Source organism: Amblyomma americanum, chromosome 1 (assembly GCF_052857255.1).
Source record: "Amblyomma americanum isolate KBUSLIRL-KWMA chromosome 1, ASM5285725v1, whole genome shotgun sequence".
Lineage (NCBI taxonomy): Eukaryota > Metazoa > Arthropoda > Arachnida > Ixodida > Ixodidae > Amblyomma > Amblyomma americanum.
Window position 1 is genome coordinate 505,438,126 of NC_135497.1, and position 17,062 is coordinate 505,455,187.

Genomic DNA, 17,062 nt, shown 5'->3' on the forward strand with positions numbered 1-17,062 from the left:
CGGAAAAACTTTTGTTGTTACATGTAGACTGCGAAACAGGCAACGTTTACACAACGCAAGCAGTCACAGATATCTCAAAAACAACCGAGCTGATTATTCTAAAATAGGGCATCCAGGTCCCAGTGATTCCGTTTGGAATCATTTTTATTTGCGAAATATTTTACCTATTGTAAATGCGTTTAGTCGAATGAATTTATTTTGAAGGAGTAACGTGGGGCGTACTTTTACCCTTCCACGTGATTAGAAAAAAAAAGAGTTTATTTCTTCCACACTTTGCAAGGGAGGACATGGCAACAGGCGGTGGCGACAGCAATGTGTACGCAGTTTCTATATCCCTCTTCTACGTATTAGCATACGTCAGTCTCGTGAAAGGCCGCTAAAATATGTTGATGAATTGCTCAATGTCCGAACTACTGCAAAAATAGCAGGACTTCCTCGCTCAATTCAACACTGGTGGCCCCTAAATTTCGTGATTCCAAATGGAATCAGTGGGCCTGAAAGGGTTAATCGAGCTTCCGCTCTGTAAACTAGGTTCAGCCACGTTGAACCCCCTGCCAATTTTTTTCTCTACTGCGCTCGATCATCGCGTAAACAACGCGCTCGTGAGGGGAGCGTTTTTTGTTTCACCCGTGGTTGCGGCCTTGCGCGTCCAGGCTACGCGTTGTAGTTTTCTTATCGTGGGGAGCTCGACATATTGCACGCTAAGTTGCCGCCGCTCGAGCACGTTTTTAGTTTGGTCCCATGATTGCCGGTCTTAAACTGTGTCGGGCACAGGCGCAAATGCAGCCAAATCGAACTCCGCACCAGCTAACGTCAGCCGCTGCAAATATGCCGAGAGCATGGTCTCGCACTGGGCAGCCGTCACGCTTCGTGGCTCTGGCGTCAGTCTAAGCGAGGCTGTCCGTCATTCGTGTTAAGTGTGTGGGCAGCTGTACAGTCATGGACGAAATTTTACGGGACGCGGGTTCACAGATAAAACTTATTTCTGCGCTGTCAGGCAAAAGAGGTCAACGAAAGGCATAGAAGAACGAGCATAAATGTGTGCTTCATCCTCTAGAAGTATACCAGCTGACTGGCTATCGGTGCAACGAAGAAATATATTTTCCGCGAATCCACATCCCGCAAACTTTTCTCCATGATTGTTCGTTATACTCGGTTACGAAGACGCGAAGAATCGTCGCGAAATTTTTCAATAATGTGCCACACGTGGCTTTTAATTTCGCGCAACCGACGAAACCAGCTAACCCACACTTGAACTTCAAAGAGATTTGCCTTGAACTGTGAGTGGACTGAGAAGCGCTTGCCTCCCGCCTTGCCCCTTTGATTTTTCGCAACTCCCGTTACTGTGCCCTGTTGTGGGAGCTTGGGGTGGACGCCGGTGGGAAGGTTGAAAAAATCACAGTGAGTGCTCTCCTAATCGCAGCAGCCCTAGTTGTCATGGGTTGGCTGTCATTGGCTCTTGTAACCACACACGACACCGTAAACCAAAAAAAAGTGAGCTGCACATGTGAGAAGTGCACTTACTTGTCACGTACGTGAGGCCGTCCTGAAAGAGTAAAAGGAGATGGGACACATATTAGACAGAGCTTTTCCATGACAAGTCTGCGAAAACTTGAAAACGCTAGCACACAAATGTAGATATCAGGCATTCGCGGGCACTTTTCCGCTTCCGCGGATATTAACGTCACTACATCCTTCCAGCTACGTGCGGTTGAAGTAGTCAAGTTCATTCCGAGGAAGCTGGGTACTCAGGCCCAAACGCTGAACTTCATTGCCTGCATTTCAGAGGACTCTGTCCTATGACCTAAACCCAGCCTGTCCTCATACCAGCTCTATCGCTACTCTCACCTTCATTCCAGGTCAGTAATGCGCTCCCGTAATTAAATCAAAAGGTGAGACGCAACACATCAACCAATCGTGAAGATTGTTGTCTGCAAATGCACTGTCACTCATGTAAAGGGGTTGTATGTAGCTAAGTATCCGAAACCAAAGAAATGTCATTGCGGCAGATAGTGAAAGAAACAAAAATAATTATGCCAAGTCATAACTGTCCCTCTAAAAAAGCAATCTCTTCGTCGACAAGAAAAATCGATGCTCCAGCTGCTTGCACATATGTATCCGGATTTGCAAACATAAAAATCTCCCGATAATTCCTCTTCTTGCTCCGCACGAGGGAGAATAGTTAGTAGCGCCGCTAAACAATCCCAGTTAAGAGCGGCGCTTTGAACTATCTCCAAGATGACTTCCCGCAGTCTGTCAGCACTTTTTCCACACAGTAAAATAGTTGGATGCTGCATACCACACAATTCGTTTGCGTTCTTTTTTTTGCGCTTGTCCGCATCACCTTGCTGCGTGCGCAATAAATGTGGCGCTCTCGGACCGTCATGTTTTTACTGGGACGTGGAAGACGCTGCGACTGAACACAGGTGGCATGTGAACCTAGAGGTTTTACATACTGCGAAATTATCAGCTTTCTAGGACAACTCTAAAGTGTCGTGTCTCTCGCGCTGAAACTTTCCCTGTACTCATACTTGGGGACGTAGCTTTGCGCGTACCTCGGTTGCTAAATAAAGAAACCTTCTTTAGCTTCAGTCGAAGTAGGCTTATTTCGTGAAGTCGTCCGGTCAGTGGAGAAAAGTATTAGCTGCTTCAACACTACGGTCACGATGCACAGAACATCGCTTTGAGGCTGTCCCTGCTTGCTGATTAAAGGTAAAGGGACACAGAGGACAAATTTCAAGCCGGTCTATATCGATAGATTACCGCGTTTTAATCCCAAACACGACACGTTTAGTGAAAGGGGAGCTTTCGCAAGCTAGGGTAAAAAAAAAAACGCAATACAGGTGTAGCAACACCGGCCGTTTCCGCAAATAAGCCGCGGTGCGTCAAGACCATTTTTTGCGCGGAGATCCCGGGGGCTTGTCTACACTGCCGTTCGCTTAAAAGTGGCCATCACGGAGTCCTTTTTGTCTTAAAGTCAGGAGTTCTAATCGAGTCTCGGGAAAATGTTCGAATACAGTTTTCTCGGTAGTGAAGGCATATTTTGTTGCCGGACAAAGATCAGGATAGCTAGAAGGGGCCAGAGAATCGATTGTTACTAATAAAACAAATCAGATGGAGTTCTGCTCAGTGTGCCTCCAATGTGAAGCGCCGACTACCCTCTTGACCCTAGCTCCCGGCGCACAGGGTCCTACCCAAACGTGCCATGTGCTTCGTTGTACAGAGCGCAGAGGAACGGCTTATATGCTCGCGTACTGACTTCGTAATAGAACAGCGGCGCATATTCCAGGACAATGTTTCACGAGTGAAAATTATCCGCTTATAAGCCGGCTTCGGCTGCCCACTGCATTCTTAAGAGGTACGCGGAGAGCACTTGGTGAAAAATCGCTTTTTGTACAAATGAAAAACTTATAAAAAATACGGTCAGGGAAAAGCAATTGCCTGCATTGCCGAGAGAAGTTGTTTTGCGCAGTCAAGAAGCACATGGTTTTCAGTTGTTCAGAAAAGTTATGGCAGCAAAAGGTTCCGCGATGTTTCTGCAGTGCAAACTACCTAGAAAAAGATAGTTATCACTACTCAACGACACTTAGATAGTTCTTAGAATTAAGCACAAATTTTATGACGCTGAAAGCGTGAGCTCTGTATCTATCTGCATCCAAAGAATGAAACGCAGAAACAGCTCCCAGGGTAAAATTTATCGAACTTGAATATAAACACTACTCAATGTTTTTCATTGTTCAGCAAATGTCGGTTCCACCGGTTCATGACTCACGTGCCTTTAAAGAGGCAAAATCAAAACACGGCGCAGCTTTGATTCCGCGTGGAGTCCTTCATGCCGTGCCCGAGTGCGTACGGTTTTTCTTGCTTCGAAGGTTACTGCACAAAACGTGAAGTGGAACGCTGACGCTTTATTGCAACTTGTTTCGAGAAAAAGACATTGAAAACAGATGCACTCCCACCGCGTTGATCATATATGGTTTATCCACATGTTTTTGAGTAGGATCGTACTGGTGAAACTTGGGCACTATTAATTTGTTCTTTCATGCTGCAGGCTTGAATATTATCGGAAAAGTATGTTCATGTGCGCATTTTTTAAACGAAGATTTAAAGGGACATCAAACACAAACTGAAGTTGGCCTATATCGCTAGATTAGGGCGCTCTGACGACAAAGACACTATTTTCGCTAAAAAAAAAAACGAGCTTTAAAGGCTAGAAAACCTAAACCTCGAGAAGAGAAATACACGTGTCGCCATTACCGGCCGATTTCCCAACCACAATGCGTGCGTCGACGCAGTTTTTTGTTCGGGGATGTCGGAGTATACGCTGCACCGCCTTTCACTTCAAAACGATGCTCACGACTTTGAATCCAGTGGCGGGAAAAATGAATAATTCCATTGCTTGAACAATAAATGCGTGTTTTGCTGCCTAACAAGCATCAACCTGTAGCCAGAAAGAACCACAAAGTTGATTTTTAGCAAGAACGAAATTTGGATGAAGATATCGTCTGTGTCTCTGACTCAAGAAAAATTATGAGGGAAAGGCGCCTTCGGCAGAAGAGGTATCCGATGCTCTGTTAGGCTTAGAGTGGATTCCTAAGGAAGGCAAATGCAGCAGGGGGCGAGAGAAAGTGAGGTGGGTGGAAGAGATTAGGAAGTTTGCTGGCTTCGGGCTGTCGCGACTGCCGCAGGACAACAGAAGACAAATGGGATATGTTTCTGTCCTGCGCTGAGCCTGACTTGCTGATGAATATGACCATGGTGCATTTAGGGAAGGAAAAGTTAGAGAAACATCGCACTCCGTTCCGATTTGTTGGTTTCTTAATGCGAATACATTACTTGTCTCTTGAGTGGCGTGTGCAGGACCTGTCAGCACAGCGTGTCTGCAGAGCGTATCCGCACGAAAATGACCATTCGAAAAAGGAAATTCGCCAGCACTGCGGCTCGAACCCAGGCCCTCTGTATGTCAGGTGGGCAGGCAACGCATACGCACGAAGGGTCATCGGTTAAAACGAGTTAAAGGAGCACGAAGTGAACGCGTTGTAGTGTGTACGACGGTAAAGTGTATGGGGGATATGTGCTGATGTTAGACAACGATGAGTTGTAGAAAAGTTGTTGACGTCATTCAAGGTTTACATGACAAATGTCACGTGACAACGTGGACTTGCAAAAATTTGCTGACGTTCAAACGCAAATGGTTTCGCACTTCTCCAAAGCAGCAGACTGCAGTGCTCTTCAAATTTTACGAGTATTAGCTGCATGTGTCTTAACATAGAAAAAACACTGCCCACATCTACTGATATTTCAGGAAGTTTAACTTGTAGAAAAACTTTGACACGTACATTGATCTTCGTTTAACCCGAAATAACTTTAGTTAACTTTACAAAGATGTCAGGAGCGCAGAAAAAGTCTAGAAAGGGTTTCACAAAGGGTCGAGGCGTGTGCCCATTTCGAAACGAAATAACGGCTTTCTTGTTATAGTTGCACTTCATCTGGTCTGTGTTTCGTTATTGTTTAGTCTGCCGAACACCAGTGACAATGTATTAAAAAGAAGAAAGTACAACATGTATTCAGTGCGAGCCAAGCGGTAGCTGTTGTCTGCTGAAGAGCGCTGTCAGGACACTCACCGCCCCCAAGAAGGTACCCAGTCCCGGGGGTCCCGGAGGTCCCGGGTCTCCCTTCGGTCCGGGCTCTCCCCTGGGTCCATGGGAAATCTGCGATCGAGAGATCTCAATGAGACACACGGGCAAAGCAATACAGCCGCGTGACTTCTTTTAGACAGAAAGCTGCGACAGGCAGCTTCCGAGAGAAACATGGCGGCGCTGTCTTTACGGGGAACCAGAAATTCCGGGTGCTATCCCCTGCTTCGGGAGCTGAATGTCGCCTGTATTCATTAGTTCTCCATGCTGCTGACCCTGGTCATACAAGTGAAATTAGGAAGTTTTGCGTAATGCGCAGAAAACAGTGCAAGTGGTGAGCGTATGCCTGTTCGTTGTGGAACGCATGAAACAGTTCCACAAGTTGCCCCCTGAACGCACGATGATAAAGTGAACGCGGCAGGCATTCCAACCACAAATGCATGATTGCTGTGCCGTGGTTGTAACACACTACAGCAGTGTAATACGAGGGACTGTGATAAGACCTTTGGCGCATTTCCAGTTTTAAAAGAAACTTAAAGGAGCTCTGAAAGGGGGTTCTAATAATGTTGTGGTACGCCTGCGATGTTAAAGGACGCCAATGCACGAATATTGTCGAGGAAGACTTTTTTAATGCGCTTAGTAGATGCTAAGTTATCATTACTCAAAATTTGAATTTCAGCATCTTGGCGCCTTTTTCCTCTCCTCTCGTCATTTTTTGCACGCTGGAAGGTCGACGCTCCTCCGCCGGTCCCACCTCGAAGGGCGGAGCTTCCTGAGCCACTGGAGCTACGCAGCTTAGTGGCCGCGGCAGTGGTAGCTGCCTGACGTCTCAAAGAAATGAGCCAATAACCACCTCTCAACTTGTATACGCTGCTGTGAGCGACGGAGGAGGATGGGGGCATGAAAAAGTCGCCGGGAAGGGCTGGCCAACTTTCGCGCGTGATGGTGGATTCTTTCCTGCGTGTAGAAGTTTATTATTTGGCTCAGGTGTTCGTGACAACCCAATGCAGTGATTGAGCGTGTGTGATGTGCTTTCCTCGGAAGGTGTTTCAGAGCCCCCTTAAAAGAAGAAAAGAATAGAGCACTCGACATATACACGCGCAGCTCACGACTGTTGACTTGCACAGTGCGAACAAAAGAGTTTCAGTATATCCTGCTCTGAGAGATGGCGTACCTGGCGGAACAGTGCGTTCAGAGCGGCCACGCGCAGAATAGCAGACATTTCGCCAGGACACGCATGCCGTCGACAAAATTTAGCTTGTGGTGTAAGTTTTTTTCTTTTTTGTTGTATTTGCTCACGGAGATGCGCTTCAATTGTTTTATGCAGTCAAACAATGAAACAAAATGTGATGTTCTCACAATGCGCAGTGATTCGCGGTGTTCTCACAATTCGTGCTGTTATGACAATTCCCCGGTGATTATGTAGACCTCTGCCTATGTTATGATATGCGATTGTATTTTTGTTTTCATTATTTTAAAGGAACATATTCCTATCTTTCGATTATTGTGAGGTCTCGTCTGCGCTGCTTTGTAATGGCCACCTGGGCCACCTCAATCTGTCTGACTACATTTTTTAGCCCTGGTGACCCCCCAGAATTTTTGGAAAATAAAGTCCAATGTTTAATGTTCGGCGCTTCGTGCGGGAAGCGTGAAAATATGATGATGGACTTGGAAGAAGCAGCAGACAGATATAGATTAAATCAGCCATCGTTAGGGTTGTGGTGGGCACCGTTACCGAAGACAACGGATGCTTTCGGCTTTCCTTATTGCTGCTCTCGCGTTTACAACAAAGTACACGTTATATATTGGCGCTAGATCTTTAAGATGGGCTCTCAATTCTGGTGCTTCTGGGCCTAATAGAGAGTGCGGCCTGGGGTTGGTACGCTCTATTTTCAGTTTGGCGCGAAGTTTAAAATTATCTGTTCAGACCCGTCAAAATGATCATTTACGAAAGCACTTAGACCATGAGCCGGTGGCATCTTAATGTTGCGCAGTGCTCCACTGAAACTGTCGCCGGGTCGAATTTGATAACGGATGCTGCCTTTTTTTCGGCAGGTGAGGTAAAGTTCTGCAATTTTTTCTCTAAAACATCCTCATGCGAAGCTGCCGAACAAGCTAAGTATGGTGGTGCCCAAAAAATCAAGCGCAGAGAAGCACAATAACCCGGATAGGGGGAAACAAGTGTAATGTAACGAACAGTGCAGGAGTGACGAGTAAGTGGGCGAGGAGGAAAAACCTATGCGTGCTGTTCGTTCGTCGCGAGGGAGAGTGGAATGTCTCACGTTTTTTACTAGCCTTGGGTGAAAGCAAGGATAGAGATCGATTGTGACAATATAAATATGAAGGACAACTCAAACACAAGAAGCTACTGCACTTGGCGGCGGAGGTTCTGAAGCTCCAGTTGTATAGGCCGCAGCGTGTTTGACAGTGCATCTTGCTTCCAACTACCTTTACACCTGTGTGGATAGCGCTTTCGCCGCAAGACATCAAGTTGCGTCGCTTCCTTGTATCTTGGTGCGCCCGAAGGCTCCGCCGCTCTCCTCTCACAAAATATGAGGGTGTAGTTGTAGGACAGCAGGTAACTCATAACAGGGATGAAAAACCATAGAAGACACTGGACGGAGGCAGTGGGCAACACAACCATGCAGCCTATAGCAGCAAGCATCTTAGATGTGCGTACGGTCTACTGTTTCTCGGAGTTGGCGAGTTTCCCTGGCCTTTTCCAATAGTAATTTGCAAAGAGGGGATCGAAGGCGCATAAATGCGCGTACTGGTTGCTTCTGGCATTTGGGGGATTCAGGATGTATCTTCTCATCGCCCCTTGGACATTGCCCTCTCTCTCTGCACCATCTTCTTCGGCGCAGTGCAGGAGAATATTACATCACGCGAATCTTCTCACCACTTTAAGTTTCACGCTGAACTGTGGCGCCAGCGTTCTCAGAGAGAACATGTATTCACAATCTCGCAAAACACGTACCGTTCTTCCGCTCTCGTCCACCAGCATCCCCGGAGGTCCAGGCGGGCCCCGTCGGCCCCGACGGCCGCGCTCGCCCTTCTCGCCTTTCTGCAAGCAGCGCGACAGTGAACCGTGGCTTCACTTTCAAGTACGACTAATCCGGCTATATAATCAGTATTGTGCTGTAATCGTTCTTATTCTCCCAACTGCGCGACACCTGTTTCGTTGTTGGTTTTGAAACTCTTTTACTTTTCAGACTTCCGACAGATAGGTAGGTCCCCATCAAGTTGCAGTGTCTGTCGCTGCCATCAGCCCCCAACAGACTTTGCCTATCTTCTCTTCCGAGGCAGCCAAGAATGACCTATTGTTGGGCTAGTGGTGCATGCCTGGGAAGAGCAGTGTTGCTCGAAGACGAACACACGCTCAGTATTGGGACACAGGGAGTGTCACTCGTACTGTGCCTTCTGACTGCGCGTGTGTCCCTCTGCGAACAAGAATGTTCTTCACAGAAGCGGCGGTATTTATTTCCTTAAAATATGGGCGAGCTCACAGCACATGTGAATTCCAACAGCACTTTGAACATCCCGAAGTTCTTCCACAAGTTTCTTTATTTGACGAACTCTGCGCACTTTTGAAGCAGGCAGAAGAATTGTATAAAAATTTTGTGACGCGATCGCTTTTCGACAGTATGAGCCCTTGTTTCCTCCTGGCTGTCTATCATTGTACTGCGCATAAAGAGACATGAAGATGAAAATAATTCAAGGCAAGCCATTAGTTCTGAATTATTGGGCAAGTTAGGATGGAGAGACGAAGCCTTCGTTAGGTTATAAATACGCCAAAGAAGCCAACTGTCCTTTAAACTGAAAAAAAAAATTAAAGAATGATTCGCAAATGCGAAATCAAATGAAGAGCGTCAGCTAAGTTGTTTTCACCTATCCTTTCGACAAGTTCGGAAACAAACGTGTCCATCACGAAATAGCGATTCGTTTGGTACCACTCGCATCCCTCTGCGACCGCTGGCTCACCCGCTGCGACCCTCCGAAGGTCGCCCCCCATTACGCTTTTGAGGACCAAAGGTCGACGGTACTATTGCGGCAGACGTGGTGCGCACTGTTATGCCGCAGTTTGCGTCATGAAACACCAGAAAAGTAGCTTCTAGCTAAAACGATTACGAAATTTATTCCTGGCTCTAACCAGTGCTACCTCAAAAAATTTCCATTCTGAAAGCTTTTCTTGGTTTCAGCGGCTGCTGGGTCCTTTTGCGCATATTCTAGAAACGGAGAGTTTATTGTGAGACGCCTGTTTTCAGTTGCAGTAAACATTTATTCTTCATTTAACCGCTTGAAAGCATGCATGAACCACATTTTAATGCAAAACGTTCACGGCCCTCTACCACGTGAGCGCAGCCTGAAGCTGCCCGTCTTTTCTTCGGCCGTGCATCTGTCGCCGTCGTGCAATGAACACTCACCTCAGCGCAGGAGGCATGACTTATGCAAACCTGAATATTTTCTAGGACTCAGAGCCCGTTATTTTTTTGCGGAGAATTGCGAAATTTTCAAAACGACCAACTCCTCACGACTCCTTTTTCAGGTTTCGCCAGTCTTTATATAAGCTGGATGGAGTCTATTAGGCGCTGTTACGCAGCTGTAAAAAGGCGCAAATCGTTTCACGAGGTCACCATCCTCACGTGTCACCATGTGAAGGGGAGCGAGCGGACATCCTCAAATCCCAGTCAAGATGGAACTAAAATATGTAGCACATATATTATGTCATAACTGCTGCACAAAATGATTGGGCTCAAGGCTGCAGCCTCCATCCGTGATAAATTTTCACTCAGGTTTGCCGGCGTACTGTTGTGTAAGTGGCAGGTGTGTTTTGCCATACATTGCAAATAAGTGCAAGAGGCATAATGCAAAAAAAAATTGCACTTATTCTAGTTGGGGTGACAGCGAAACAAGGGAATATGTTGGCAGTCCTCAGATCGTTGTGCAGAGCGCGTTAGCGAATGAGGCTTCTATATCAATGCCAGCGCACTAGGCCGCTGCAATTAATTCCTATAAAAGATAAGTAAATCGCGTCACTGCTGACATGTTACGCGTGAGCCGCGCATACGGATTTATGAGAACACGTAGTCCGTATGTTATGGGAAGATATAAGAAAATCTATCCTCTCCGTATGGTTTTCGCAAATTGTCCTGTGATGGACAGGAGGTCATACGGAGACCGTATGCATTTTAACCTTACCGTGTATATACGTTGTCCGTAATAATTTTGTAGGTTCTATATGGTTTCTGTACGAGCCACACGGAAACTGTGGAATGAGGGGATCTGCGTACGGAACGTTTCAATAAGGGCAAATGCAGAGCTAGGTCTCACCGAGAGGCGAGGGGGGAAACCGAGACGTGCATGTCTGACAGCGCATCAGCGTCCGAAGGTTTCAGACCAGCCTGCCTCATTCGGCCTTCCCCTGACGCCCCTGTACAAAAGTAGCGGGTTCACCTCTAGAATGATGGTTTTCCCTTCTAGCTCCTGGTAATGAACGTGGCCCGGGTCTCCTCGATCTCCTTTCATTCCAGGGATGCCATCCAGGCCAGATTCGCCCTGCGGAATGCAACCGTTCAGCCGCTTTGGCAGCGGTTGCTGACAACAGCATTTACGAGACAGCTGCAGACAGGTCGCCATCGAAAAGTCATCCAAGTATCTCCGCCATTTTATTGGATTGCAGCATTAGTATCTTAAGTGTAGGTAGATGGAAAACAATAGAAATCGCCCTCAGTTTCGTTATTACTTAACCAGACACAACTGGTCAGGAAGAAAAGTTTGCTCATGATCTACTTGCGCGGATCCCGCATACAGCCATTGGATAACGTTTCAGAGTAGCGCGACCATCCTCTCCCCGCCACCGGATTATGAAGTTTCATGATTGACCCTGCTCGACGTAATTCCCAGCTCTGCAATCGCATCCGTGGTTCCCTGTGTAATCACCTCACGGACGTCGTTATAAAAAATTGGCAGAGCTAACTTCGCAGATATTGTAAACGGCCACTCGGATCAAGCTCGTTGAAGCAGCACCCTGCGCATGTACGCTGGTCCTAGTGGAAAGCCCAGATACTCTGGAAGCTCGGCGTTTCATGGAAATTCCACTACAAACGTTCGCGTTTGCTAGTTCGGAAACTTCGTGCCGCAGCGGCCATATATCTTCCAAGGGGACAACGAACGCTGTGCCGTGGTGCTCTGAAAACTTATCCAGTGACTCTATAATCCCGCATAGCTCGAAGCACAACATGGCCGCCAGCTCCTGACCATGCTCCGCAGCGGCCACACTTCAAATTTTCATGCCAGATGCTATCATTTCGCGTTCGGCTGTGTTAGCTTAACACTAATTGAGATCCAGCATCCTCAGCCCAAGGTTGCCCACAACGCCGCTCTTTCAGCTGCACTCTGAGTAAACAGGCCGAAATGGCCCCGATTATGGACTGAAAGTGCGGTTGCATACTACCGATTGTGGCTTTGAAAGGAAAGCTACAGCAGCTCTCATACACACTATGCTACACACGCATGCAGAAACGCACATCGTTCGGCCGTGAAGGTATCGAGAATGCGCGTTCTTGGCGCCCAAGCCATCTACCAAGCGCAATTTGCATTCGTGATTTTGCCCCATTTGTGCTTGTGGCGTGCTGCTCTAGTAACGTAACTGACTTCTGTCGGAGCCTTAGAGGGGATTGCGCGTGTCGCGTTTTCAGTGCATCAACGCCTACGCAGTTTGTCGTCTGGTGGCTCTGTACGAAACGCAGAATACACCGACGACACTTATTCTCAGCCGGCCCTCGAATCAACTGTCATGGCCATATCACGCCCTGAATTCTGTGCTTAGAGAACTAGCGTTTATTCGGACCACTCGATTCACCGCCTTCCTTCTCGCCTCGACACCGCGGAAAAATTGCGAAACTAAATCAGTTATTTCCCACTGACAAGGCGAAACTTTTTTTGGATATCAAACTACTCTCGGATGAATGTAATGATTTCGAGAATCATCGCTTATGCTCAACTTTGTTTCCCTTGATTCCAGATGACCATTATTAACCATGGGCTCAGTAAAGAATCGCAGAAAATTCCTTTCCGCTCTCAGAGCTCAGTATCACGTCTGATAGCCAAAAGAAAGGGCGGACGCAAGACGATATCTTGTTCCGGTATACATTGTTCATGTATCCCAACGAGAACTCAGAACTGAAAACAGCTTCAACTATTCAGGTGACCGCTACTATTTCCCTTTGCGTTACGAGGTCACTAGCTCTTCGAACACTCACAAGTGACCCGCTGCTAAATTTCAATTAGATATCCCCGCGGTACAGTTCTCTGCAACAGTATGGTACGAACCGCACGGCACGTTCTCAAGAGACAAGGGAACTGCGTGCGTGCAACTTAACTGCCGCGGTTATTTCCGCAAGCGATTAAAGAACAACGACACCATTTTTTCGCAACACAATACGTACGGTTCTTTGGAAGCGTAATAAGGAGTACCTTGGGGCCCACTCTTCCTTGGGGTCCCTGTGGTCCTGTGAATCCTCTGTCTCCTTTTTCGCCCTGCCAGAGAGACACAGGATGCATTTCGTGAAGGTGAGCGCGCAAGCGAGGTGGTAAGCCGCGTCCTCACCTTTGGTCCCGGCAGGTAGTGGGACAGGCCGCCGAACTCGAGGTCGCCGTCACGTGGAACAGTGTACACGCTTCCCGGGGGACCCGGCGGTCCCGGTAGACCCACTCCGGGTTCACCCTGCAATCGCATGTCTAGAACTTGTGCACAACACTCACATATGGCATTAGAGTAACAAGCCATCTCGTTTCGAATATTGGCCAAACAACTAACATCAATGGCTGTAAGACAGACTGAAAAGGGCGAATTAAGCCCTATCCTGTCTCTCTTTCTTGCCTTTCCCCCGCGCTGTAGATTTTCTGCATATCCACGTTCAGGATGTTAAAGTGAGGTACCGGCGGACTACGCCGCGCAGCTGAGAGCATAGAAAGCACCGCGCGGCGTCGTAGCCCAAGTGAGGTAAGAGGGAAGCGGGACGTACAGGGTCGGTCAAAAGTTCCCAGGTCACAGGGTCTGCTTTTGAGCACTATAGTCGAGCAGTTACGACTTCCCCAGAGCTCAATACATCTGTGGAGGGCAGAAGTATATTGTTCTAACCTGTGAGAACACTGATAGCTTTATCGGCATCTTAAGTGAGAGGATACACCGATGAAAAGCAGACCCTGTGGCCTGCAAACTTTTGACCAACCCTGTACATGAAACATGGACAGAATTTGCACGAAAGCAAAAGGAGGACGCAGACGACCGAAAAAGTATTCAAGGCTAAATGCGTCCAAAAAATTAAGCAAGAAACAAACATTCGCGACAAAATCTAAAAAAAAAAACGATTGCACTAAAAGCCGAATTCAAGGCAAAATTTCTTCGCGAGAATCCGCTCAGCTGCGGCCTCGATCATTGTAGGGACAGGACGTTTCTTTAGCGAGAGGTGAAGATACATGGACTATCTGTGCCACGCAAGTGAGGAAGCCCTTTGGACGACAATTCCAAATGGTGCAGATGGTTTCCTGGATAAACTACACGAAAAAGACGAAAATTGCGATAGAAAAACACAGCTTCAGGCCATCGGTGTATATTTCATTAAAAAAGCCGGAGAGAAGCTCGTCAGCACACCGTCCCTTTATCTACGCAATAGCGAGCTTTAATTTGAGAGTGGTTTTCTTCAAAGTTGAATTGTTATATATCTATTGTTATATATCTAAAGGGCATGCGCGCTTCCTTCATGCCATCTGGTTTTTAGCTCTTCGTCTTTAAGCAGGTGGCGTCCTTTCTTAACCTAGTTTTTCCAGCATCTATTACTCCTTTAGGCGGGGTAATTTGTTCACTTTCAGATTTCTGTTTAGATCTTCTAGGGGCTTTTTTACCTAGCGTTTGCCCCGCAGTACCTCTTTCTCTTTATTGACCATTATGTGTTATCTCTTTCACGTGTTTTGAGTTCTTATAGAATGCTTAGTTTGCAAAGTGCTTTGCACATGACTGTTCATAAACGCTTACTCAGAGCCTATAAGGTGCACTGTTCTGCAATGAAGTTGGAAGTTAGCGGCCGTCCAGCCCATTGCTCTCCGTTTTTCACGTTTCTTGCGCTGAATTATGGTTACTTCAAAAAACAAAGAACGCACGCAGAATACAGGATACCGAAGAATAACAGCTTCATCAGTCTCCTATAACGATAGGGTATGGAATGGGCTTGTTTGACAAAAGTCATTACTTCCATAAGAATTCTTGACGTCCCCGCCTGCCGTCTCACCTTTGGTCCCGGTGGGCCTTCTGATCCGGTGGGCCCTCTGGGCCCCGGAAGGCCGGGCAATCCCGACTGCCCTTGCTCCCCGCGTGGCCCAGGCGGACCCTGCGAGCAGCAGTGGTTAGAGCAATGCGCAGAGTAGCAGTCAAAACAACCGATGGTAATAACATCCAGACGTGAGCTGAAGCTCCTGTTTTCATGAAATAACTGAACCACCACCAACCAACGCTGCCATCAGGGATTACCAATAGCCTTAGGATAATGATTAGCGGTAGTGTTAAGGAAGAAGAGGAAATATCAAAACAGGTTGCGGGGTTATTCGAAGAGGGCAAGCGCTGCTTAGGAAAAGAAAACATTCATTTCCTGTATCTCTCTTTTCTACACAACGCCCTGAAACAGATGTGTTTTCTGATATAAATGTGGACATTGCATTGCACGCATTAATTTATGCAATATTCAAGTTTACTAACGGTCAGGTTTTCTGTGGTTTTCTCTTAGTAATGAAACTAAAGTGTCAGTTAGCAGCAAATGAATACACAATTTTATCCGCAACATTATGGGCTTCTCAGTATTGCGATTCTTTCGTAATCAGTCCCGTTCTCCCGGAACGTCTTGCGTGCATCTTTCTGCAGCTTCTTACCTGACCAACCTGGCCCGCGATACCTTCCTCGCAGCCATCGCAGGCTTCCTTTTCCTGCGTGGCTCAGCTTCCCAGCGGTTTGCGGACTTCCATCGCTTCCCGACAAGTCATCGTTAGGGGAGCGTGGCTCGATCGGTTCATCATGTCGTTTTCGGGCTGGCGTGCTTTGGTGCAGCTGCTTTTGAGCCCTTGTCTTCCGATGCGTGCAGTTATGCGGCGAGTTGCGCCCGCCGCTGCTTGGGCCGAACACAGTTCGCTCTGTGTGGACGTGAGAGTGAACCAATGGGCACACGCGAATGTAATCCTAGCGCGACTGCAGTCATTAGCCGCAACACTGCGCAAACCTATGTGCCGGGAATTGACGTGCCCTTAAAACATAAGGTATGCACCCTTGATTACATTTTGCTTAAATGCTGCGTGTCAAACATGCTCGCCTGTCGTGTGCGCATGACATATCTCACCAATTGCTAGAGAATAAATCATGTGTGTTATCACCACACACGGGCATCCTCCAGAGGAGAAGGTGACGGTGAGTAAAAGCAGGCATAGAAAACTCGGTGAGGCTTAGCATGAAGAAGAGCTGAGGTGGCGAGGCGAGAGCGAGGAAAGGAACCTGGACGAGGCGAGGGTGAAGCAGGAAGTGCGGAACCAATCCTCTACGACCACCTTAATCTGTCTTCGCCAGTGCATGTTTGGCTTTTGCAATTTAAGCGCAGTAACCTAAGGAATAATGAAGTCATTATTTCTCTAGCAGTGATTTATGCGGTAGGGCTCGAGAGAAAAAAAATTGTATTCCAAAGCTTACCGGCTTAGCGCATTAATCAGCGAAAGCTGACCGGCATTAGCGGCCAATGAGTCCGGAGCTGTAGGCCCGTTCTGACGTTTCACAGGCGACTGTCCGGTTGGGCATCCCTACACTCACGTGCATACTCGGCATTCTTCCACTTGCGGTTTTCGTTTCGACTGCGTTCCCTGCACACTTCACGGACTCGAGGACCCGCTTGCACGAAGCAATAAAACTGTCCAGTTCCCAGTCTAACCTAATTCGCAGTCAAGGCCCTCCCCTCGACTTGAGCAAAGCTAAGGCGCATAATAAACTCATTTTGTCGGTGGAGACCTGAATAGCACAGTGACAAAAAAAAAATGACGGCAAAGTTGAAACGCGGCTGCCGCGGCCGGGACTGAAACAGCTTTGCTTGCGGGTGGAGTGCAGGACGGGACCAGAAACCGCTGTGCACGACCAGAGACGCATGCTTGATTCAGAGCGTTGTTCTGCATCATGGACGGCCCCTTTCAATCCTTCCCGGTACAGTGAATGGCCTGCTTATTAGACAGTTTAGTTCACAAATTAGACAGTTTAGTTCACAGTCTAGCCTTATTCGCAGTTTTTACCGCGTTGCAAGGCCACAGCGGCAGCGTTTTCATGGAGGCGAAACGCTAAGGCGCCCGTGTGCTGTGCGATGTCAGCTCACGCTAAAGCTCCAATGCTGAAGGATTTGGAA

The 17,062-nt window shown here is 47.5% G+C and overlaps 1 protein-coding gene across 4 annotated transcripts in view; it reads right to left on the reverse strand.

Moving 5' to 3' along the window:
- The window catches only part of Mp (collagen XV/XVIII-type protein multiplexin), a 307,755-nt gene that overhangs the window by 62,646 nt on the left and 228,047 nt on the right, over positions 1-17,062 (reverse strand). For all 4 annotated transcript variants that reach the window (XM_077650856.1, XM_077650855.1, XM_077650854.1 and 1 more), the window contains 7 exons: positions 14,927-15,025; positions 13,246-13,362; positions 13,113-13,175; positions 11,091-11,192; positions 8,614-8,700; positions 5,625-5,711; positions 1,525-1,546 (listed from right to left, as the gene is read on the reverse strand). In XM_077650856.1, coding sequence (XP_077506982.1) covers positions 1,525-1,546; positions 5,625-5,711; positions 8,614-8,700; positions 11,091-11,192; positions 13,113-13,175; positions 13,246-13,362; positions 14,927-15,025 — 577 coding nt within the window. The remainder of the gene's footprint in view (positions 1-1,524; positions 1,547-5,624; positions 5,712-8,613; positions 8,701-11,090; positions 11,193-13,112; positions 13,176-13,245; positions 13,363-14,926; positions 15,026-17,062) is intronic.